Here is a 25557-nt window from a genome sequence, read left to right as displayed (position 1 = left end):
AGAATTGCCATTCAATATCGACAAAAGCAAGTCCTGCCAAAACTAAGAGTGAACAAGATATTTTTTGGACCTCAATTAGTGTACTGATCCGTTCTCCAGGCTTTGGTAAGGTGCCCCTACTACTGCGCTTTAACCACTTCACCAAGACCATGTGCATAGTTAAGGTTCAACACCCCCCCCCCCCCCAAAAAATAAAAATAAAAAAAAACCTCATATAACAACCTTTTAATGTATCCTTCATAAATGTCCCTCAGTAATCTCTTTGAATCAATTGTTTGTATTAAAACATGGGGCACGGAATTAAGGCAAAGTACCACAGGAGCATAAGATAAATTGAAGTTGATACATGAAAATATCCAATAGGAAAGCATCAGTTGTTTACGAAGGTGTGAAAAGATCGAATGCAGTGACAGACATTTGGCGTTGCATACATACTGTGAAGGGGATGCGGTCATTTGGTCGAATGCATTATGGTCGAATGTCATTACATCGAATCCATTAGGTCGAATTGCTAAAAGGTCGACATGATTCTAGGTCGACATGGGAAAAGGTCAAAATGATTCTAGGTCGAAAGGTCATTAGGTCGACAAGGTCATTAGTTCGACATTGTCTAGGTCGACATTCACAAAGTCGACATGGGGTTTTTCACTGTTTTTTGAGCCGACATGTGCTGACAGGCGGTATTTCATGCCCTACCATCCACTAGGGCGTGGCGGGAGAATAAAATAGTGTGCCGAGCGTAGCGAGGCACCGTGCCCGACGCATCGCGAGCGATGCGAGGGGATGCAGTGCACTTTAAACTGTGTCCATGTCGACTGTGTTGACATTCAGGTAAAAAAAACAGTGAAAAACCCCATGTCGACTTTGTGAATGTCGACCTAGACAATGTCGAACTTATGACCTTTTCGACCTAATGACCTGTCGAACTAATGACCTTTCGACCTAGAATCATTTCGACTTTTTCCCATGTCGACCTAGAATCATGTCGACCTTTTAGCAATTCGACCTAATGGATTCGATGTAATGACATTCGACCATAATGCATTCGACCAAACGATCCCAACCCCTGTGAAGGATAAATATCAAAACACAGGTATAAGTGCAGTCTATAAGGCGCTAATGAATGAATGTGTGTAAACTTAACTTCCCTTTTATTGCTGGTTGTAATAATTCAGGCAGTTCTGGAGGTTTCAATTGTTCTCCATGGATGTAATCATGTAGAAGGTCACAGAAATACAATAAATGGAACAACATATATTGTATCAGGTTTCATATACTGTGTCTACATTGAAAAATCCATTGACAAAAGTCCTTGTGGATTGAAACGCGTTAGAAAGCTGTGGAGGACCCGACCCGGTACTTATATGTTAGTTGGGCGCCCACTATAGTTAGTACGCTCATACCCCCACTATCCATGTCCGCGAGGAGTTGATTTTATATAGTGTGGCGAGCGCAGCGAGCCCGAAGCGTGGCGAGCAGACGCGGAAAACGAAGCAAATAGCTTAGTGGGCGCCCAACTAACATATAAGTACCTCTGACCCCTTGCATGTTGGGACTGGAACACCCTGGACTCTGTCATCTGTGTGGACAATCCGGATTCTTTCACACATCCAGGTCATATTCCATCTTTTGTGTCTCCAGTCTCACTTTAAAGGCCCTCCTTTTAATTTGTGTATCGCAATTTTTATTCTTTTAAATGTTGGAGCAATTTTTTATAAAACAACTTTTTGACGCAATACATGCGTCACAAAGATACCTTGATAAGAGTCATACTTCATGCCTCACAGTGAGTTGGGGTACGCTCCCCCTTTGAAAGATACCTTTATGAGAAAAATCTTATTCACTCTGTGAGTGGGGATACGATATCTCCAAGATTAAAGATACTTTTATATGTGAGATATCTCCTTTCACTGATGTGAGTTTTCGGTACGACATCGTCTACATACTTCAATGGTGGAAGGATACTTATAGGAACAGGGGACCTGTTTTTGATTGTAGACACAGTACATGAAACCTGATACAATATATGTTGTTCCATTTTTTTGTATTTCTGTGACCTTCTACATGATTACATCCATGGAGAACAATTGAAACATCCAGAACTGCCTGAATTATTACAACCAGGAATAAAAGAGAAGTTTCGTTTACACATATTCATTCATTAGTGCCTTATAGACTCCACTTATACCTGTGTTTTGATATTGTTGTTTTTGGGGACAGGTGATCCCCCCCATAAGAGCCAATAAGGACAGCTGCGCAAGGCTGCGAGGGAGGTGTACCCCTTTATGTAAAGGATAAATGTATATGTATTTAATTTAGCGCATAGAACTTATTGGGAAATATGGAACTACAAGAGCACGTTTCCAGCATCTGAAGGAACATCATTTGGATAGACATAACATTACTTTTGAAGTGCAGTTACATAGCAGTCATTGTACAACTCTCCATTAGTATCCATGCCACCAAATATGAGACAGAGGGGCACATGCCCTGTGTGGGCCAAGTCCTGAGCGCCAGCAGAAAGACCATTACTATCGCCTTTTTCATTCACGCCAGTTTGGGACTTTTCGGAGTTAGCGATATCAGTCCTGATTTTCCATGGTAGAAGGCACATGGAGTGATCCAACCGTGGAGCTGGACTGGGGGAATCAAACTTCAGCTGTGTCCACACCTTCTTTTCTACAGGATGATGGAGAAAGTTCAAATGTGAGAAGTCTCCGTATGGTGGGTGTCATGTTCCTCATTATACAGTTAAACACTTTCTAGCAAACACCATATAGACAATTTTGTAGTAGTCATTACAGGTTTGTTGTTGTTTTTTTTTTTTTAATCTTTCTAGAGCAAAGATGGGGGATTTTCAGCCCTCCAGCTGATGTTGAACTATACACCCCTCCTACAGTTTTGCTATTTGGCCATGCTAAAACTGTTGCATGGCATGCTGGGATATGTAGTTCAGCAACAGCTGGATGGCCAAAAGGTTTCTCATCCCTGCTCTAGAGAGTAGAGCAGTATGGTTGCCAGTACCATGCACAGAAACTCTCAAGATGTATGTAAAAGTGAGGTCTACTCTGTAGAAAGACTCTGTGGTCTTGTAATGGTAGAATGGGGAAATGGTGTTTGAGGATTTTACAGTGTACACTGAGCTGAGAAGCAACAGTCCAAAGCCTTTCTGACTGCATTTACTATGACTGTGGTTGCCATGGTAGTCACATGACACTGCATACAGTTAAACCATAATCAGGAGCCGGAAAAAGAATCAAGGAAAGTTTTTATACATACAATTTGACTTCTTGGGATGATGAGCCTTATTCTAGTTCACTCTCAGAGGTAAATTCCTTCTCAAATGGACAAAACCATGTGCACTGCAGGTGGGGCAGATGTAACGTGCACAGAGAATAAGATTTGGGTGAGTTATTTTGTTTCTGTGCAGGGTAAATAATGGCTGCTTTATTTTTACACTGCAATATAGATATCAGTTTGATGTAAAAACCACACCCAAATCTAATTCTCTCTGCACAAATTACATCTGCCCCACCTGCAGTGCACATGGTTTTGTCCATTTTAGAAGGAATTTGACTCAGAGTGAACCAGAATAAGGTCCTATGTGTTAAAATGTACCTAATTTTTCATGGTATTGCGGGTAGTGTAAAGGAAAAGGTATCTTTTCTAACTGAGTTATTCTGAACAAAGTCTCTTTGGTGTGCGTACGATCATAATTCCAACACAATGCTGACAGTGGCAATCTGATGGTAATTACTGGGGTTAGAGTTAAAGTTCAGTATCGTGTTAAAATACTTCCGGTGATCTTCGGGATTCTGAATATTGGGAAGCCGCCATTGGCATTTTGCTGGGATCTCAACCACCAGGATTCCAAACCCATCCCCTTCGGATTATGTATATTAACAGCTCTCAAGAATTGAATGAAAAAATGAAAACGCCTATTCTCTTCCTCCAGGAGTAATCTCAATTTGCCCAAATGTCGACAAGAACATTGTTCACCTCCAACACGGTCATAATGTCAATCTATTATGTTGAAATTGTATAGGTCCATGTCCGTAGTCAAAATGTGGAAATATCATTTCCATGCTAAATTTAGGTTTAAGTTAGGGTTGAACCCTTTAAGTGCCAACATCTCTGAGGGATGTGCAAAATATTGGCTAAAAATCCCAGCCTCTCTCACATTACATTAATGTAAATTAAAAAATTTGTAAAAAAAAATAAAATAATAATATTTCCTAAATAAGGTAACGTTACCGCCCATTATGATGAATAAAAATGTTTGCTTGGCAATTTTCACACCAATTCTGACAAATTCACTTGGCACTCAAAGGGTTGAGCTAAAAACAGGATTTTGGTACTCCCCGTTTAATCCCTGAATCCACAGAGTGACACCTGGAATGTAGACGTTACAGTCAATATAGAAATATAGTAACTGGGAGCTGGCACTTTAATTTGAGTAGTGTCAGCTACTGTATACACTCTATACCCCTCTCCAAATCAGTAACCCTTGCAGAGGAGAGCTGGAAATTCAGAGAGAAGGAGCAAACACACATAAACCTAAAGCTGTCCATACAACAGAACGATTCTAAACACGAATGTACGATTTCGATGGATCGTGTGATCGATTGTGTGCACATCGTATGGTATTTCGGTTTGATGACAATGCGATAAGCAGTCCCACAGGTCGAGAGCTCGCTCCACTGATCATACTGTATGTGCCGCACATATGATCAGTTGGAATTGCTAACTGTCTAAAGCAGATCGTATGTGTTTTATAGCACATTGATCGTTTGATCATACGACCTGGTCGTTCTAATGTATGGTCAGCATGACACAAACAGGTATAAACAGGACAGAGACATGAAAACTGAACAAAAGCAGAACCACAGGAAAAAACCATCACCCAGGCAGGAAGAACAGTGCCCGGCCAGTGTCCCCTACTAATTCGGAGAAATGATTTTAACGATGAGTACCAAAATCCTGTTTTCTCCTTCATCCAGCAGGGGACAGTGCAGAAGTGTCAAACCTGGGGGAAATGACAAACATACATTTACTTGACCATGTAGCTGCTTTACAGATTTGGTTTAAGGCAGTGATGGCTAACCTTGACACTCCAGCTGTTGTTCAACTACACATCCCAGCTACAGTTTTATTATTTGACCATGCTAAAACTGTAGCAGGGCATGGTGGGATGTGTAGTTCAACAACAGCTGGAATGTCAAGGTTAGCCATCACTGGTTTACGGAAACCCCACGGGCACCTGCCCAAGAAGAACCCCAAAAAACATGTAGAATGTGCCCTGATCTGTTCAGGAGGAACTTTAAACCATGAGCGTTTGGACCACACAGAGACCTAGATGCAGGAGAAGCATCAGAAAAAAAAATGGTACCACTAGGGGTTGATTTAAGTGGAAACTCGAAACCACCTTAGGATGGAAAGACGTGTGTACACAGTGCAGCCCTGCCCACGTGGAAAATCAAACAAGGAGTGCGACGCGATAAAGTGCCTATGCCTGGCAGAAGCTAGGGCAAGGAGTAACACCACCTCCCAAGACAAGTATTTCAGCTCTACGGATTCCAACGGCTCAAAAACAGATGACTGCGAAAGGAAAGAACAAGATCCAAATCCCATGGAGCTGTGGGTGTAACAAACGGAGGTACTACCAGATCACCCCCTGGAAAACCAACTGAACATTGCACTGTCCTCCTCATGCTGCGAAAAGAATCCCTAGCTAAATAACACTGCGTCACGGGAGAAGCCAAAAATGTGACCAGCTCTCACAGGCACAAAACTAAGAACTAATGGGAGTGAGGGTATAGAGGGGGGTGCCAGATGACGCTCCGACAGTGGGGATCCCGACAGTGGGGATCCCGATGTCGGGATCCCGACTGCTGGAGCACAGAGAAGGGGGATTCTATGCGCTCACCCCCCTGTCGTAGCACCGGCAGTCGGGATCCCGACTGTCGGAGCCCCATACCACACCCGTAGAGGGGAGGAGCTCCCAGTTACTACACTGTAAAGTCTTCATTCCAGTGTCCCCTGCTGGATGAAGGAGAAATAGTGGAAAAAAGTCAAGTTATCATTTCAACTGTGGACATGCACTATGTCCACAAAACATCTATGTTGACATTGTAATATAAACATATACCCCACCTGAAGCCAGAGCAGTGTTCTGTGCCTAGCTCCTTTGCTTAACTGAAGTCTGCAGGAATTCTCTGGGTGAGCAGGAAAGCCCCACGTAGTGGAGTCAGGTTGGTAGTTACCTGAGAACAACCTACGGAGTCCAGTGGTGAAAGCACCTTGAACACACACCTCTCAGAGTACCCATGCGGTACTCAAGGACCCTGCCGAATACATATGAATCTAGAATATTCATGGACATTTAAATTATAAACTAGTTATGGGCTGAGGGAGTGAACAACACAACAACAAACATGACATACCTGTATCATATCTGTGCATAGTGCCTATCGCCCCGGTTTCGGCCATTCCACCAAAGACATAAATGGACTGTTCCCAGGAAAGTGCAGAGTGGGCTGCACAGGCGGGAGGAACGTCCCCCTTCACCTTCAGCTTCTCCCACTTCATAGTGCCTGGAGAATATTGGGCGATTACTAAAGTGGGAACTGCACACACCTTTATCATGCATGAAGCCAAGTGTAATATAATATAATATATTATATTATATATAGCAATCATCAGGGCTATTTTTGTGCAGGCTCTAGCAGGAACTGTGGCCCTTATTCTAGTTCACTCTTTTTGACAAAATATTTCTTAGATGGACAAAACCATGTGCACTGCAGGTGAGGCAGGTGTAAAACCCCACCCAAATCTAATTATCTCTGCACAAGTAACACCTGCCTCACCTGCAGTGCACATGGTTTTGTCCATCTAAGAAATATTTTGTCAGAAAGAGTGAACTAGAATAAGGGCCACATTTCCTGCTGGAGCCTGCACAAAAATAGCCCTGGCAATCATATGGAAAGAGTACCTGTGTCAATGCAGAAGGTGTCACTAAAGAAGGTGCTGCCTGCCATCCCACCATGAATGAACAGCTTAGATCCTACAGCTGCCACAATGTGTCCGTGCCGGGGTCTTGGGGGATCTCCAGATGTTTCAGGCTCTGACCATGTCAGGTTGGCTAGTACAAACAAGATCAATAACAATGTGAAACACTCAAATGCTATGATCACAAGAACATAGAGAAAGCAAATGGGTTTATATTGTATATGTTGCCAAAGAGCTTACTTGTATCAAATACATGAAGCCTATTGTCATCCACTGGCTCCGCCCCTCTCTCCCCTCCTCCAAACACATAGAACTTGTCTCCGATGGCAGCGGAAGACGTGTGGTACGTCCGAGGTGTTGGGGAAGATCCCTCTGCTCTGGGACTTTTCCAAGAACAGCTTCCTAAAAAAACATATTAAAAAATCACTCCAATGACATACAAAATGCTTATAGCGCTATGGGATTGCAAAACGAGAACAGTATACAATATATACAGTATATCACGCAACAGCTTTATTACGATATGTATTGATTTCTGATGGAATATGCAGACGTAGCGTTAGAATTGGGCATAAACAACTTAAATCCGTGAATCCATCCTACCTTCAGTAAACGGTTCAGTCTGATGGGTAAAGTCTCATTGGGTTACAGTAGGCACCTTAATACCAAGGGAACATTGTTGAAATTCCTGAGCTTTCCTGGGTATTGTTCTGGCCATGTGCATCCATAAAAAGACGTTGTCAACTTAATGGATATTAATAAAGCTTTTTACAATATGCGTTATTGTTACACATTTTATATCCCTTTAAACTGATTAACCTGAGACGTGGCAGCACTAAAGCTGACAGAATCAGGTGCAGTGTGAATGGGGTCGGTGAGAAAGTGGCCTGTTACAGGATGTATCAGTCAGAGCAGAGCCTGCAGCGTGAAGGGCGTAGAACTAGCGGAATACAGTCAGTGGATAGACCATGTCTAGGTACGATTACATTACCATTAGTGTTTGACCTAGTGACCTATACTGTACATTGTACATCATCTATACCGTAACCATTCTGAATGGGAAATGAATACATACCTGGGTTTAATACTTGAACACTGTTTCTATTCTCTGCCTGTTCAGCTCCTCCAAATACCCAGATGCTCCCCGGGTTACCAGTACATGTAAAGCTTGCGTGTTCATAGCGTGGTAACAGCCCCTCCCAGCAAGGACTGTCCCACTCGTACGTGTCTGCAAATACGGAGACCAGACAGGGACAGATTCAATGACTTCAGATTAAACATATATGTTATACAACATGGATATAGTAGGGATGGCCATCGACCATCGATGATTCAAAATCATCGATGGTTCATGGCCGATGTCAAATACTTTTGCCATCAATGGGGGAGAACCAGATGGTTTCCCTCCATCGATGGAATAGCAAAACGATGTTTTGCCGTTTTTTTTCTTTCTTTCAAAGTGCCGGGAAGCGGAGCACAGCTCCGCCCCCCCGACACCCGTAACCCCCCCCCCCCCCCCGGTGTTTTGATTGGTCCACTGGCCAATCAATCAAAAACAATGGATGACCATCGATATGTAAAAATATCGATGGTCATCCTTTGCATAGTTTAGCACTGTCGATGGCCAGTTGTAGAATTGCCATCGATGGTAATGACAACGATGGCCATCCCTAGGATATAGGTAGGTTTGTGGTAACTGTTATTGGGAACAGTTATATTCAGTTTTCTCTACCAATTTTACCAGCACTTCTAGGCTAGTGCCAATGGCTTCTATATGCAAATAAATACTAGACTCAGAAGTGATATACATGTAGGGCAGGAATGTCCATACTATGTCCCTCCAGCTGTTGTGAAACTACAAGTCCCATCATGCCTTGCCACAGATTTGCTATTAGGGAATGCTAAAACTATGGCAAGGCATGCTGGGATGTGTAGTTTTACAGTTTGGACATGCCTGGTATAGAGGGTAATTCTGCTTCATGATAATGATTTTTTGCGCATGTGCAGGCTCTCTTGTCGCCCGCCCATTCACACAGAGCAATGCGGGTTGGGGGTGGCGGGCCTGGGTTGCACCCATGGGAACGCCCAGTGTTTGGGGCAGTTATCTGACATTAGTCCATCTCCACATGGTTGTGAGGGGATACGGCGGTGGGGCGGGCCCTCTGGAACTCCATAAGCTGTGAGCTTCGCAGCATCAGGGCCATAGTCTATATAATGCACGGTCATAAAAAAAATTAAGTCTAAAAATATAGGGGATGAAGATTGGAGTTCCATTTCAGATGGGATGTTGCTCTGGGCAACCAATCAGAATCTACTACATCTATATTTGGATTAAGGGACACATTTAAAAAAAAAAAAATCATCCCTTTATATTCACTTTAATATACATTTGCGCCTTGATGTTTGTTGTCAGTTTCAATTTTTTGTTATGTTAGACCAGGGGTTCTCAAACTCAGTCCTCGGGACCCCACACAGTTCACGTTTTCCAGGTCACCCCGGCAGGTGCACAGGTGCATTCATTACTCACTGACACATTTTAAAAGATGCTGAGGTGGAGCTAATTATTTCCCCTGTGATGAGACCTGCAAAACATGCACTGTGCGGGGTCATGCGGACCGAGTTTGAGAACCTGTGTGCTAGAATATGCTTGAAAATGTGGCGACATTTTAGAAACAGATTTTTACTCAGGCAGCACTGCGCCATTTAGGTTGAATCTGAATTGCAATGGAGCGTTACTGGGTGATGACAGGGGGTGGCTTCTGTGTGGACAGATGTGCCGCTATCAGCCACTGTGCTGGAAGACGCAGTTCCATTGGCACAGGCAGTGCGACGATTTGTACACCCCAGCGAATTACAGCTGCAGCCAGCGGCCAATTCACAGTAGCGCCTGCAACATTTCCTGCATCCACCCTTGTATCAGGCGCTAACTTCATACTTCAGTTTTTAGATATTTAGTTCTACTTAAAAGAAATCTCTCCTAAATCATTGTTTTGAGCGACTACACAAGATATATTTGCCATTACCGAGATTTATTATGTGTACATCAGAGAAACAGCATGCAGGATCAGCCCCACCGAGGATCACCACTTTACCCTTCCCCCCATCTTCCTCAGAGGCAGGCACAAACATGCTTGTATGTCCAACTCGTGGACTTGGGGGATTTCCTCCAGGAACAAAGGCATACCTGTAGAGATATAACCACCAACATGGAGAATCAGAAAGTTACGCATATCTACAATACATGAAGCAGAACAGAACATCCTCCGTACAAGGACCCAAGGGTTTATGGGAAAACTTGTATGTGTAATAATAGGATATACCCAGTATGGTTAGATCCATGTGAAGGCCGTCCTGCCCATTGAGGAACAATCTGAGACAACCATCTGGGTGTGAATGTATAGATGATATTTTTTTTCATATACTTAACAAGGAACATAAAACGCTGCATTTGACAGAATTCATAAAAATGGTGATTACAACCAAAGCGGCTTTGCAGGATTATAAAATCAGACACCCACCACATCAATTCTTTAGGCGCATCTTCTGGTTCCAAAACTCCCAGAAATTCCATAGTAGTAAAGTATCAACTGAAACATAAAATCATTGATTACTATACAATAATTTTAGTTTTTTTTTTTATTACAGTTACGTATTTGTTTGAGAATCACATAAAAAGCAGAAAAGTGAACATGTAAAATTTTCTTTAATACTCCATTTACAACCAGCCTAAATAACCTGGGTTTTCGCACGGGTTTGCAGGCGGTGTAAACGCACCCGTTTGAAATGACCCAGGTCGTGATATCCGGCAAGCGATCAGGGTTGTGATCCTGGGTTCAACCCGGTGTGCTGTGCAGAGTTAACGAGTAACCCGACCTGACCACTGTAATGCAATATCCGATGCTAGGAGATGCTCAGGACCCGACTATCCCCACATTATGCTAGGTTTGGGGGGTGGTGTACAAGGGTTCACACGGTACTCTTAACTTAGCACGGCGCCCATCGCGGGCATTGAATGCACTAAAAAATTGGGTGCAACGCGACCGACGCGATGCCCGCGATTTCCCATAGGGAACAATGTTAAATGTCTCAATTGACCCGATTTTCCTGTTCAATGCCTCAATTGACCCAATTTTCCTGTTCAATGCCTCAACTGACCCGATTTTTCCATAGGAAACAATGTTAAATGGCCCACAGAGGCCAAATAGGCACCCTGAAGTGTGAAATGGCCCCCACAATTGTTAATGCCACCCCACGATCAACGTGAACCCGAAGCGTGGCGAGCGCAGCGAGCCCGCGAGGGGCGGCGGTACGCGTCCTACGACCTTTTCATACCCCCACTATCCACGTCGGCGTGGAGTTGAGAATAGAGTTGTGTGGCGAGCGCATTGAGCCACCGAGCCCGAAGCGTGGCGAGCCCCGCGAGGGGACGCGGATACCTGTGAAGCCCGCGAAGGGACGCGTTTACCTGTGAAGGTATCCGCGGCTGCTCAACTCCACGCCGACGTGGATAGTGGGGGTATGAAAAGGTCGTAGGACGCGTACCGCCACGCTTCGGGTTGACGTTGATCGTGGGGTGGCGTTAACAATTTTGGGGACCATTTCACACTTCAGGGTGGCTATTTGGCCTCTGTGGGCCATTTAACATTGTTCCCTATGGAAAAATCGGGTCAATTGAGACATTTAACATTGATCCCTATGGGAAATCGCGGGCATCGCGTCGGTCGCATCGCACCCGATTTTTACTGCATTCAATGCCCGCGATTTTTTTACCTGCAATGCCCACGATCAAAATCGTGGGCGCCGTGCTAGGTAAAGAGTACCGTTCACACTACCCACGGCCACACTCTCTTATATGTGGCAGGCTGCGGGTAGCCGGCTGCCTGCCACTCACAAAGCTGCAGGACACAGAGCAGAGACAGATGATAGTGGTGCTCCTGCATCTCCAGCGTCTGACAGGGGAGGTGAGTGCAGAGTGCCCGCCGCTTTCCAGAAGTGCGGCTTCTGGGAGTGCTGGCATGCAACACGCACCCCCTGACAATGAGCAAGAAACCCCCTGGCAAGGAGAATGTAAGAAAATGGCAGCTATTTGGCTAAATATGCAATGGGCATTCTGGTGTGTGGCACAATCTGCAATGGGCATCTGGTGTGTGGCACAATCTGCAATGGGCATTCCGGTGTGTGGCACAATCTGCAATGGGCATTCCGATTTCGGTGTGTGGCACAATCTGCAATGGGCATTCCAGTGCGTGGGACAATCTGCAATGGGCATTCCAGTGCGTGGCACAATCTGCAATTGGCATTCCAGTGTGTGGCACAATCTGCAATGGGCATTCCAGTGCGTGGCACAATCTGCAATGGGCATTCCAGTGCGTGGCACAATCTGCAATTGGCATTCCAGTGTGTGGCACAATCTGCAATTGGCATTCCAGTGTGTGGCACAATCTGCAATTGGCATTCCAGTGTGTGGCACAATCTGCAATTGGCATTCCAGTGTGTGGCACAATCTGCAATTGGCATTCCAGTGTGTGGCACAATCTGCAATTGGCATTCCAGTGTGTGGCACAATCTGCAATGGGCATTACGCTGTGTGTGGCACAATCTGCAATGGGCATTACGCTGTGTGGCATATATTTAATGTACCTTCAAAAATATGCTGTGAGGCAGTAATGATAAACATTACACCGTCTGCACTGCCCGATCATCTTGAGCAATGGTTTATTATATTTATAATATATCTATAAAGATAAAATATATAAAAAAAGGATAAGTACTCCTCACCTCTATGAGGTGAGGTACTGCCAGTGACCACCCCACAGACCAAATTACTCCTTTGTGTGCTTAATAAGAAGTAGTTCCCATGCAACAAATTGTTTCTTGGTGACAAGTGTATTCCATGCTATGGGGGAAAGAGAGAATGAATTTAGGGAAGAAGGCAAAGGAACTTTAATATAGAACTGACTGTATCTGTATGGATAATAATACACACATATATTGCATACACACATGTACTGTCTATTACACCACTCACCTAGCTACACCGCAGTCACCATGGCAACAGCGTCCCTACATAAACGCCCAGCCTGCAGGACCAGGACCGGACAGGCGGCGGTGCCTCGGTCCCTCCCCGCACAGCTCGGCCGCAGCCGGACACCCGAGACAGGGGACGCTGGGAGTATAGTCAGGATGAATCCGCTTCTATACAGGACGCGGCGTCCACGCTGATCATTGTTGTTGATAAAGTTTGTAGAAAGAAAAAAAAAAATCCCAACCCTCCCTCTCTCGCTGTCAGCTTTATCCCCCGGAAGTGAGGCAGCTGCTCCGGGCCGGAAGTGACGTTGGTTCTCCCGGTGCCTCCCGCCCTCTCGCTACTACCCGCTCAAAATGGCGCCCCTGGACCTGGAGAAGTACGTAGAGATTGCGAGGCAGTGCAAATACTTACCGGAGAACGACCTGAAGGTGAGAGGCTGGCGCGGTGTCCCGGGCCGGCACCGGAATCGTCACGGTGTACCGGGAGCGCGTCTCCGCTGTGTCCCTGTCCTCCCCTCCCATCTCCGTGCCTGCCCGGCAGCTACTGCTCTGTGACCGGCTGACGGTCACCTTCACCAGCGCCGCAGCCCATCGTATCCAGGCTTTTCGTGTATTGAAGCAGGCCAGGTTTTAAGGCTAGCCCTGTTTGTGCAATACACATCCCTCACATTTATGTACAGCTGCAATACACATAGCTGTCTGCTGTGGTGCTTCTAGCACGGTCTGGTCTGTTTCTCAGCACTGAAATACAGACCAGACCTGTGCTAGAAGCGCCACAACAGAGGGTGGTGCCCCAGGCAGATAAGTGGAACTGCACAGGTTTTGGAAGACGCAGGGCGCTACAATGAACACCAAGATGTACTGCCAGGACGCTGAATGATTAACCCTTTGAGTGGTGGGTTTTCCTGGGGCAGGACAAACTTACCAGGCAGCGGTGCTCCCCTGGGGCTGTTGCTTCTGGCTGCAGCTGTTTGTGGGTGCTTTGGGGGAAGAGCAACTGAGCACCTCCTGAATGTCGGGGGGGGGGGGGGGGGGGGGGGGGTGTGTATGTCAGTGGCGTGGGGATATTTTGGGGGGAGGGGTGGGTCGCTGGTGGTGCACCGGCGCAACTTCTGCTTGTCTGGCATTCCTGGAAATTTCCTAGGAGAGCCCGCTAATTTTATTTTTTTACCGTTTCATATAATTCAGTGCAGTTCAGGCTGGAGAATTTCCAGGCGTACCACCATGCGGTTAAGGGTAGTCTTATATTCACCATTTTGAAAATATTGCTATATCAGCCCAATATATTTCAGTTCATACAATCCCACACCTTATATTATTATAATGTATTCTCTCTTTAATATCCTTCTTAGCCTCCTGACTGCTTCTCACTTCCCACCTCTCCTGCATCTTTTTGGACCTTTCCTATCTTAAAACTGAGATTCTAGCAGAAAACTTATAAGACCCCAAGAACTTGTTTAGAGATGTAAGAAGCGGTGGTGAGGGTGAAATGTGCTGTAACCAGCGCTATTGGGCACATTGCTTGTAATGCAATTACTATTTGCACTGATTGGGATGCAGTTTAAATCCCGGCGGTCGGGATCCCGGCGTTCAGAATCCCGACCGCCGAAATCCCAACACTTTCTCCCTCCGTGGGTGTCCACGACACCCCTGGAGGGAGAATAAATTAGCATGCCAAACGTAGCGAGGCACCGGGCCCGCTGTGTGGCAAGCGCAGCGAGCCCGCAAGGGGGGGCGATCCACGCCCCCCCTTATTGGGATTCCGGCGTCGAGATTTTGAACGCCGGGATCCCGACCGCCGAGATTTCATACTGAATCCGCACTGATTATCACGTTGTGGAGATGGACGGACCAATTAATATGTTGCGTCTCAAGCGCGAAAAGCTGACAGTAACATCATTTCAGCTCACAGCCCCCGTGCCAGTGAAAAGTCTGAAAAGTTACCCATTTGGGCCCTGAAACTGCACTTTTTGCTTCGTGCCCTTCACCATGGGCAGCTTTAGCTGATTTGTGTGGCTAAACCTGGTAGCTTTTTAACCTTGATTGTTAAGCTGCGACGACTAACAAAAGACGCAATGTTATCAATGATTTCCCTTGAACTCCCAGATACACAATATAGTGCATACAACCTGTGCAGTCTAGCAAAAGATATCGCCTGTGGCCGCATCCGGGAGTCTGTCGTTTACAGTTCGTACAAATCTTCCTGCAAGTTCAAAACATCAATAGAAGCGACAGACGATCAGTGGCAACGCACATCAGCATTGTGATAGGCCGTACACACTGGGGGATTTACCTGATCTGCTGTTCTGTCCACTATATATATATATATATATATATATATATATATATATATATATATATATATATATATATATATATATATATATATATATCTATATATATATCTATATATCTATATCTCTCTCTCTCTCGCGCGCTTAGTACATAGACCCCTTGGTTTTCCATTCTAAGTAATGTGGCTGTGAGCATGAATGCAAGCATGCAAGTGTGTCGACCCGAAGCACGGCAAGCGGTACACTGATAGTGTCCATGTTGACTTAAGTCGACATGCGGGCCCAAAAAAGTGAAAAGCTCATGTTGACCTTCCCATTGTCGTCCCAAAGATTCTGTTGACCTTAGCTATGTCAACCTATTACATGTATAGACCTGTCGACCTTTAGTGGCAAACCTAATGTTGACCCTATGACCCATACCAGTTAGGAGAGGCAGCAATATTTAAACGTTTAGTTTTTGTTTATGTGAAGTTGAATATTTTGAATTATTTAATTAGGTACTTGTTTCCTAGCACGGTGCCCGATTTTACTATGTACGCTAACGTAGTAAAATCGCATGCCATTATTGTATGGCATGTGATGTGACGAGATGCGATTTTTACCTGATATAATGGCATTTATTTACCACCCCAAGCCCCCCCCCCCCCCCCCGGTATCCACGTCATCCCGAAGCGTGGCGAGTGGCGGCGGAACGCAGCCGACCTTTTCATACTCCCACTATCCACGTCGGCGTGGAGCTGATTGTATATAGCGTGGCGAGACACCTCGCCCGAAGTGTGGCGAGCGCACGCGTATTATGTTACATGTATTACGCGTCCCCTCGCGGGGCTCACCACACTATATAAATTCAACTCCATGCCAACGTGGATAGTGGGGGTGTGAAAAGGTCGGCCAGATGCGTTCCGCCACCCCATTACACATGATGACACACACACGATGGCAGAATCCCGGATTGAAACCCCCTTCTTAGCCTGAAGGTAATTTAGGGTGACATTTCTAATACAAACTATCCGAAAGCAAAGGTGACACAATCTCATCCTTGCGCCAGAAAAAAAATCTGTGTTCTGGAATTTTCAGTAGTTTTAGATATGGGTGACTCAGCATGTCATGGTGGCCTACAATTTCTGCCAATGCAGGATAAATTCAAATGCAGATTATTACGTTTGCATGTGGTCAAAACCACATGTGGCAATTATGAATGATTAATGTAATGTTCCCATGTAATACTTTATAAATGAAAAATAAGTATTCATAAAGTTTCATTCTGTTTTTTCTTTAAAGCGGTTATGTGATTACGTGTGTGATCTGCTTCTGGAAGAATCAAACGTTCAGCCGGTTTCTACACCAGTCACTGTTTGCGGAGATATACATGGACAGGTAAATAACTGCAGTTGCCAAATCTGATATATTTTGATCGGAATTGATATTTAGTGTTCATTCTAGCACCCGCTATCTTTGAAAACCCATGCAGTTCCTCTTCCCTGCCTGGGGTGTCGCTTGCTGCTGGTGTGCTTCTAGCACAGTGTGTTCTGTATATCAGCACTGATATGCAAACCAGACCTGTGCTAGAAACACCACAGCAGACAGCGACACTCCAGGCAGGGAAGAGGAACTGCATGGGTTTTCGAAGATAGCGGGTGCTAGAATGAACACTAATATTGTCCCACATGTCGGGTTTTGTCGATCCCCCTGACCCATTTTTCGGCAAAATGGGGAATTGGCCTGATAGATGCCTGACGTATGTGCTCTATAACTCAATAATACATATGACACACGACGGATATATGCATGACCCCCTAGTATTAAAGTATAGTAATAAGCAAGACCAGCTTGTGTAATGGCAAAACCGCCTTATAATTTTAAGTAGTTAATGAGATGTATATTTTCTAAATTCTTCTGTGTATTTATCTTCTCCAAGAGGAGATATAAAGGAACCAATTTAATTAAATTTTGAGCCATCTAGAAACCGGGCATTGCGTCAAAAGGTTTTTCCTCACTACATCCTCATGATGGTTACGTGGGCAGAACTTGGTGACACATAACCATTAATTAAGTTGGCCAAAAAATATGCTGACCTGGTGGAACATTTGCTTTGCATATTCGGAGTCCTCCCGCTAATGATCAGGGTTTTCATTGCAGTTTTATGATCTGTGTGAACTCTTCAGGACTGGAGGACAAGTGCCTGACACAAACTATATATTTATGGTAAGTGACCATGTTTATTTGGGAGGTTTTACATTTTTAGAATTGTGACCTTCATGGTGAACGAGGCAAAATGTCTGTGGCTGTTGTAGTTCCTTGTTTGTGAGCTGCCGCTGAAAGAAAATACTTGTCATCACCCTTTCAGGCGGCTCATTGGACAATATAGACCAAAATATAAACCTTTCAATATGTTCTTATATTAAGGGTTTGAGGTTTTGTAAACCTTGTCATCCAAAATCTCTATTGGCCACAGTTGAGGCAATGTCACTGTATTAGAGTGTATAGTATTTGGCTACAAGAAAGTGCCGTGGTGAGTGCGTTTTATCAGAGCGTTCCCTTCCGCTGCATAACGTAGTCCTGAGGCTGCTCCTCTAACCCCCTGCCTCATACCCTGACCATCTCTGCTTTGCTTACATACTACCACCAGGCCACCTCCTGCTTGCTTGCACCTTATGTCATCTGTCTGTCGCCCTTCCCACTAGATTGTTAGCTCCTCAGAGCAGGGCCCACTTCTCACCTTTCACTTACAGCTCTCTCCTACGCAAGGATCATCTTTGCCCGCACACTCTCCTGCTGGTAAAGGCTCATCTCTATCTATGGCCGCCAGCCCGTAGTAGTACGCGGATTACTCTATTGCTTCTTACATCTAAGCTATAGTGTGTATTAAATTGTGGTGCACTAGACTTGTTGTTTATTTACTGTAATGTGAAGTTCAGTCTCCCTGTACTGTTCTATTGTATGCCCTCTGTATGGCGCGGTGAAACGTGTGGTGCTTTATAAAAAATGTAATAATAGTTTCAACCTGCGGCTTGGTAATGATTGTATCCCATTCCATTTTCAGGGAGATTTCGTGGACAGAGGGTATTACAGCTTGGAGACGTTCACTTACCTCCTTGCTCTTAAAGCCAAGTGGCCTGACCGCATTACACTGCTGAGAGGGAACCATGAGAGCAGACAAATCACACAAGTGTATGGATTCTACGGTAAGATACATATTATATTTATTTTTAAGTTGATATAACATATCGCTGCCTATTTTTAGAATAACTTAGTTATTTTTAACTTAAAATGGTTTTTCAAAAGGCCCTTTATGTATTATCTACACCAGACCAGGCCAAACTGTGGTTCTCCAGCTGTGAAACAAGTCCCTGTATGCTTTAGCAGTGACTTATAGCAAAACTGTGGTCAACTGTGGCAGAGCTTGCTGGGATGTGTAGTTTCAAAACAGCCGGAGAGCCACAGGTTGTCCAGGTCTGGTCTACACTGTAGGAAAAACATGTAGTACAAAAAACACCGGCCTGGCTGTGTTTGCCAAAATGAATAAGTAGTAACAACTTCAAAATACATTTTTGGCTAACTTAATTCTAAAGACCTTATGCATATGATTTTTTTTTTGGGGGGGGGGGGGGGGGGGGGGGGGTGCATTCTGGATATATACAGTCACTATACTGACAGTGATGGATCTGTAGGCATGAGAAAGGTAGGATCCCAAACTATTTAGAATGTTTCTTGCAGAACTTTTCATGTTAGAAATTGGAGCATTTTGAATGTTTTACAACTAAAATGCTGTGATTTGCATTTTATCTGTTTAATTCTCGTGTCTAGAGCAGGGGTTCTCAAACTTGGTCCTCAGAACCCCACTCAGTTCACGTTTTTTTTCCAGTCACCGACAGGTGCACTTATTACTGACTGACACATTTTGACTGATCCACGGATGGAGCTAATTATTTCTCTTGTGATTCTGTGAGGAGACCGGCAAAACATGCACCGTGTGGAGTACGGAGGATTGACTTTGGGAACCTGTGGTCTCTCTTTTGACAATACAAATGTAGACTTCTAATCTGCATCCCCAAAAATTTCTACACTGCCCCAATTTTTTTGCAGTTTTTTTAAGTTAATACTAAAGGAGGGGGGGGGGGAATCACTTGTTACTATGGCAGGATAACATGAGCGAAAGTCTAAGGAATGTTCTCTCTTCTAGATGAGTGCCAAACAAAATACGGAAATGCCAACGCTTGGCGATACTGCACCAAGGTGTTTGATATGCTGACGGTTGCAGCTGTAAGTAGTGCCACATTGTTGTTCCATTGGGGGGGGGGGGTCCTTCTGCTAGTAAATCTCTCACCTGTATTCTATCATTTATCTTACTGATTTCGTACATTGGGAACCCTGAAGGGACACTTACAGGTCTTTCATAGGACAGTTTGGGGGAAATTTACTAAGATGCCAGTTATTTTTCACAAATGGGATGTTGCTATGGGAAATCCATCAGAATCTACTTATTTAGAAGATAGATCGTATCTGATTGGTTGCCCATAGCAACATTTAATGTGACATAGAACTTGGTAAATTCCCCCCTGTGTGACCTTAGATTATTGGGTACTTGTTTCCTAGCACAGCCCCCATCACATGGTATACCATAAGACTAAATATGCAATGCGATTGGACGCGATGTTGTACAATAAAAAATTGTATGGGATTTATTGCACAACAACCCTGTTGGGTCCTTACAATGTTAGATGCCAACCCGAAGCGTGGCGAGCGCAGCGGTACGCGCCCTCCGATCTTTTCATACCCCCCACTATCCGGGATGCAGTTAAAATCCCGGCGGTCGGGATCCCGGCGTTCGGAATCCCGACTGCCGAAATCCCGACACTTTCTCCCTCCGGGGGTGTCCACGAGAATAAATTAGCGTGCCGAGCGCAGCGAGCCCGCAAGGGGGGGGGGCGATCCTTGTCCGTGTCCCCCCCCCCCCCCCCCCTTGTCGGGATTTCGGCGGTCGGGATTTTGAACGCCGGGATCCCGACCGCCGGAATTTCATACTGAATCCCACTATCCACGTCGGTGTGGAGTTGATTTTAGATAGTGTGGCGAGCCACCGAGCCCGAAGTGAACGGACGCGTATTACTTTACATGTATTCCGCGTCCCCTCGTGGGGCTCGCTTTGGGCTCGCTGCGCTCGCCACACTATCTAGAATCAACTCCACGCCGACGTGTATAGTGGGGGTATGAAAAGGTCGGAGGACGCGTACCGCTGCGCTCGCCACGCTTCGGGTTGGCGTTGATAGTGGGGGGGCATTTAACATTGTAAGCAGCCATTAGGGTACGTATACAATTAAAAATAGCATCATATGCGGCTATATGGCATGCGGTGGCATAAGATGGAAATCTTGGGCACCGTGCTGGGAAACAAGTGCAGATTATTGTTTGTCCATTATTGGGAAAGTTCAACTATTGGGGTTCAGCCCTATTAACTGAGGTGGTGGTAGTATCGGTTTCTGTTGACTTAGCTCATTGGGAGATTAAAGGCTCGTTCACACATGGCGATGAGGGACATGTCTAAGCAGGGATATCTCCGCACACAGCGATGCACCCACAATGTGTGCTGTGCGGACCAGTGTTCTGGTGAGAGATGGCGATGACTAGATTTTGACTACATGCATTGAAGATAGTCAGGTGATATCGACGTTTGGGACCGCGCATAACTGTCACCGGGAGGGGTATGCCCCTCCAGGGTTTACGTCTCCCCTCCTTACAGCTGTGTAATGGACTGATGAAGCGCTATGTTTGAGTATTACATTCGGTAGTTAGATAGTAGTAATCCATCTGTGTGCGGAAAGGTCATGGCCTTGTACTGAACAATTCCCAGGTTTCTCCTTATGCGCTATATTCTCCATCTCTGCAGTTGATAGATGAACAAATACTCTGTGTACATGGCGGATTGTCTCCCGACATAAAGACCTTGGATCAGATCCGGACTATCGAGCGCAATCAAGAAATCCCTCACAAAGGAGCCTTCTGTGACTTGGTGTGGTCAGACCCAGAGGATGTGGACACTTGGGCTATCAGCCCTCGAGGGGCTGGCTGGTTGTTTGGAGCCAAGGTCACCAATGAGGTAATTTATTTACCCCCCCTTCCCCCAGCGTTCTGATGGCATCTAAACTAGTCAGCATGTGTATAAGGGCCCTACATACACAGAGATTTGTGCCAGAGATTCATAACGGGAGATTTCAAATCTGTCACTACTGTCACAGAGAAGTGATGTAAAAAACTGCACTTCATCACAAAATATAATGTTATATGCCATAGACAGTAATTTCCTACCCACCACATAAATAATGTATGTTTCCAGAGCTCCTATATTTACATTTAACCTTGGGGCATTTGCTGACATGACGTGCATTGAATTAACCAGCACAACATTTTAAGCTTCCTTATAAATAAACGTTGGTGGCATAGTGTGTCCCCCCCCCTCCCTCCCTCCCCTATCCAAATAAATGTTGGTGGCATAGTGTTCTTCCCCCTAGTAAGCCCCCCTCCCCCCAAAAAAAGAAGTTTACTCATTGGCGGCTAGTGGACCCCCCCTCCCATAAAAAAAAGTTTAATCATTGGTGGCTAGTGGGGCAATCGTTGGTGGCACAGTGGGAGCATAAAAAAAATATATATATTCGGCTCCTCCACCGAACCGGGAGTTAGTCCTGCCAATCCTGGCTCCTGTTTGGCTAGTAGGCGAGGGGAGGAGCTGAGAATGTCAACACACATTCTCTCTGCTGTCCCCGCTGGTGTGTACCGCCCAGCGGTACCTCTTCTTCCAGCAGCTGCAACCTCCTCCTCCTTCAGCCACAGGTCAGCGCCGGGAGCAGTGAAGGTACCTTCACTGCTGCAGGAGCCCCCGGACCCTTCCCCAGCTTCAACGATCGCTTGGAAGGCCACCACACAGCAGAGATGTGCTGGGCCTTCTGAGCGATTGCGTTGAATTTTCCAGCAGGGCAGTTATGTAATGCGGGACGGCGCATACAGCCACTTTTGAGTGATTTACTAAAATTATGTAAAATCGCTCAGAAAGTGGCTGAAAATCGCTCTGTGTGTAGGGCCCATTAGAATAATGCGCGCAATCCCTGCAGGAGCGCAGGCCGGCCAGAGCTGAATGTGCAGTTTGTCAGTAGCCATTGTTGACCCTGTTCACAAATATGACCCCACCAATCTCTAGCATGTGTTCATTTATACTGTGAGATAAGGAGGGCCTCCTGCCTAAGCAATGTGTGCATGAACATCACTGCTGTTACAGGTAGATCCATTACGCTCTTAGATATACAAGCATACATGGGTTGTCCATAAGTGGCTAATTGGTGAACTGGAGTAATGTGAATGTATTACTGAGCAGCTTTTTCAGTTACATTTTTGTTAAAATGTGACTTGCATGTTAGAGAAGACATGGTTTCCCCCAGCACGGATTGCTCATTGTTGGGAAGTGTTTAGGTGTTGTGTTCACATTTTATATATTACAGCTTGCATATGTGATGACAATGCTACTTAGGGGGGGTATTCAATGCAGGGTCACGACTGTCATGTGACCCTGTCCTGTTCTCAACCTGCTTGATACTGAATTGGCAGGCAGGATTCAATGTCCCGCCTGCCGAGCGTCGTAAAGGGGGCGTGGCTGCGAGATCCCGCCGGGAGTTTGTCCATTCTTGTCAGAATGTGCCTGACTGCTTGTGAAATCGGGCACGTTCTGCCGAGATCACTTTTCAAATCTATCGGGGAAGACAGCATTGAATAGGGCCCTGCCGCTATTTTCCCCATCGGGAATAGCAGCGGGAGAGTGAATACCCCCCTTAACCCTTTGAGCGATGTGCAAAATGTTCTCTAAAAAATGTGTCGCTCACATTTGTGTTATAAATAAAAAAAAACAAATGTGAAGACATTTTTAATTTTTTTTTTTTTTTATTAAACATTACAGGATCATTATGATGAATAAATGTTTATTTGGCAATTTAGATAAATTCACTTGGCACTCAAAGGGTTAAAGTTTTGCCCTGCGCCTATTCCTGAAATAAATGTATACATCACACAATCCATATCAAACACCTGTTTTTGGCGTTGGGAAAATGCAGTGCTTGATGGGTAAAGAGCAGGTACAGTAGTACTAAAATACAATGAGTATAATGGGGAAAGGAGGACTGGAGTCGGCTACCCCTGCTGTATTGTATACAGAAAACTGTACCTGTATTACTTGTATATGATATGCCGTATTTGCATGTTCCCGATATTTCGCGTTATGACCTTTATGCCTTTTTCTTGCATCTCTTTCAGTTTGTACACATAAATAACTTGAAGCTGATCTGCCGAGCTCACCAGCTAGTACATGAGGGTTACAAATTTATGTTTGACGAAAAGCTTGTGACCGTCTGGTCTGCCCCAAACTACTGCTACCGCTGCGGAAATATCGCCTCCATTATGGTTTTCAAGGATGTGAACACTCGAGAGCCAAAACTATTTCGTGCGGTTCCAGATTCAGAGCGGGTTATTCCACCCAGAACCACCACACCGTACTTCCTCTGAAGCTCCTCCCATCCTCTTCTTTTGTACTGTGCTGGATTTTTCTTTTCTTTAAGCACTTTGCTGCTGAAATGCTGCATCTTGCCTTTATTCTTTTAAATTATCAAACATATATTGTTTATATTTCTATCTTTTTTTTTTGTTCTTTTTTTATTTCTTGTTAAAGAGGTATACAAAACCTGTACTGAAATGATTACTGCAACACAGTTTCTCGCTATTTTCTCCTTGACGTGGGGTAGGGGGCAGATTAAACATTAAGGGGTGGGAAATCTATTACAAAATCTTGGTACTGCATCCAGCAGAATCCGCAACATTTTAATTTATTATTGCCAAATTGGTTAAGCATTAATTTTTTTTCTTGCTGTAGTAGGGATCTTGGCAGCACTGTCAAGATATAGTTTGGTTGCATCAACATATTACACATATTTGACTAGCAAAGACTTAGGACGATGAAAGGGTGTTTATATAAACACCATCAAATAACAAAGGGTTTATAGCTGCAGAACTTGATACATGTATCCTGGGTTTACACCAGCAATCCTAAGCACTCAAAATATAGAATAACTATTAAATCTAAAATGGTCAGAAGTAAAAACAAAAAGGGCAGTAAATGCAATCTCCCCTGTGTTTTTTTTTTTTTTTTTTTTTGATTTATATATATTTTTTAAGTTCTGTCATTTCTATATTTGCCAAAAGCTGCACCTAGCTTTTTCTATAAAGCAACTTGAACATTTAACATTATATTCTTTAAAAAACCACTGCAGCATTTTCCGTATTGGCAGAATTATGAATTAGATATATATTTTTTGTAATTTATTTACAGTTTATTTTGTGTTTTTATTGCCCATAAAGTAGGTAAAGGTCCTGGGAAGGCAGTTTGTAAACCCCAGAGAATAGTCCTATTAATTTCCTGGGAAACAGCGACATCACTGCGACAAAGATTGAATGGAATAGGCTATATTCTCTGAAATAATACTTAAGCCCTCACAATTATTTCCACATTCCTTGTATGAAAGTCTTGATCTGTTCTAAACATTGTCATCGTAATCATTAGTGATCTACTGTTCATATCCGTTTTCTTTGGCTTTACCATTATCACCAATCTGAACCATATTTAAAACCCACTCAATCTGTTCTCATCATCCCACTTTATTTTATCCTACAGTAGGACAAGAATTGTTTCAGCAGCAAAGTTATTACAGGACTGATTGTAAATGCCTTGTGTTGTGTGTGCGAAAATGTAATTCAACCTTTACCAGAAATGTTGTTTTAAAGCGAATATATATAAATGAGAAAATTACACATTGTCAAGGGCTGCTTTCGTTGTGTTTTTTTTTTTTTTTTTTTTAAATAGAGATTTTATTGACACTGCAGCTTTTGGACTTTGTACATTTAAAATAATTGTACTTATTAGGTTATTTTCCCTTCCAGATATCTTGTATTTTAATAAAGTAATCATAAAAGTCACTTAGAGGTTAAATATTGGAAATAAAAATGCATTGGTCTGCAATCTGGGTTTTCTTTGGCTTTTTTTTTTTTTTGCAGTATGTGCAGCACGTACTTTTTGAGCGCGCATCTCCTCGCACCCAACAATTGTACCGTGTATGGGCACCATTCGATTGTGGAACTTAGTCCTACATCAGATTATCATCTGAGCTCTTTTTCAATTGTATTAGTACACCAATTT

General features: G+C 44.3%; 2 protein-coding genes across 3 annotated transcripts; one reads left to right on the top strand and one right to left on the bottom strand.

Moving 5' to 3' along the window:
- Positions 1 to 2236: 2236 nt before the first annotated feature.
- On the bottom strand, positions 2237 to 13303 carry RABEPK (Rab9 effector protein with kelch motifs). Of its 2 annotated transcripts, XM_083160963.1 has the most exons (9): positions 13037 to 13303; positions 12787 to 12904; positions 10527 to 10595; positions 10032 to 10192; positions 8084 to 8236; positions 7249 to 7410; positions 6992 to 7141; positions 6444 to 6593; positions 2237 to 2679 (listed from the first exon to the last, which is right to left on the bottom strand). In XM_083160963.1, exons 3-9 carry the CDS (start codon positions 10577 to 10579, stop codon positions 2402 to 2404), a joined length of 1107 nt encoding a protein of 368 aa, XP_083017089.1. In that variant the 5' UTR covers positions 10580 to 10595; positions 12787 to 12904; positions 13037 to 13303; the 3' UTR covers positions 2237 to 2401. The 2 variants fall into 2 exon arrangements, with proteins under 2 accessions (XP_083017089.1, XP_083017090.1); XM_083160964.1 differs by lacking the exon at positions 12787 to 12904.
- Positions 13302 to 25380, top strand: PPP6C (protein phosphatase 6 catalytic subunit). The gene is made up of 7 exons (XM_083160965.1): positions 13302 to 13464; positions 16611 to 16706; positions 17469 to 17534; positions 18373 to 18514; positions 19513 to 19592; positions 21217 to 21426; positions 23625 to 25380. The coding sequence occupies exons 1-7, from the start codon at positions 13390 to 13392 to the stop codon at positions 23871 to 23873; spliced, it is 918 nt and encodes a 305-aa protein (XP_083017091.1). The 5' UTR covers positions 13302 to 13389; the 3' UTR covers positions 23874 to 25380.
- Positions 25381 to 25557: the final 177 nt, after the last annotated feature.

This window comes from Crinia signifera, chromosome 9, assembly GCF_055691185.1.
Source record: "Crinia signifera chromosome 9, ASM5569118v1, whole genome shotgun sequence".
Taxonomy (NCBI): Eukaryota; Metazoa; Chordata; class Amphibia; order Anura; family Myobatrachidae; genus Crinia; species Crinia signifera.
Note: the sequence above shows the minus strand (reverse complement) of the source record. Positions and strands in the feature narration are given on the sequence as shown.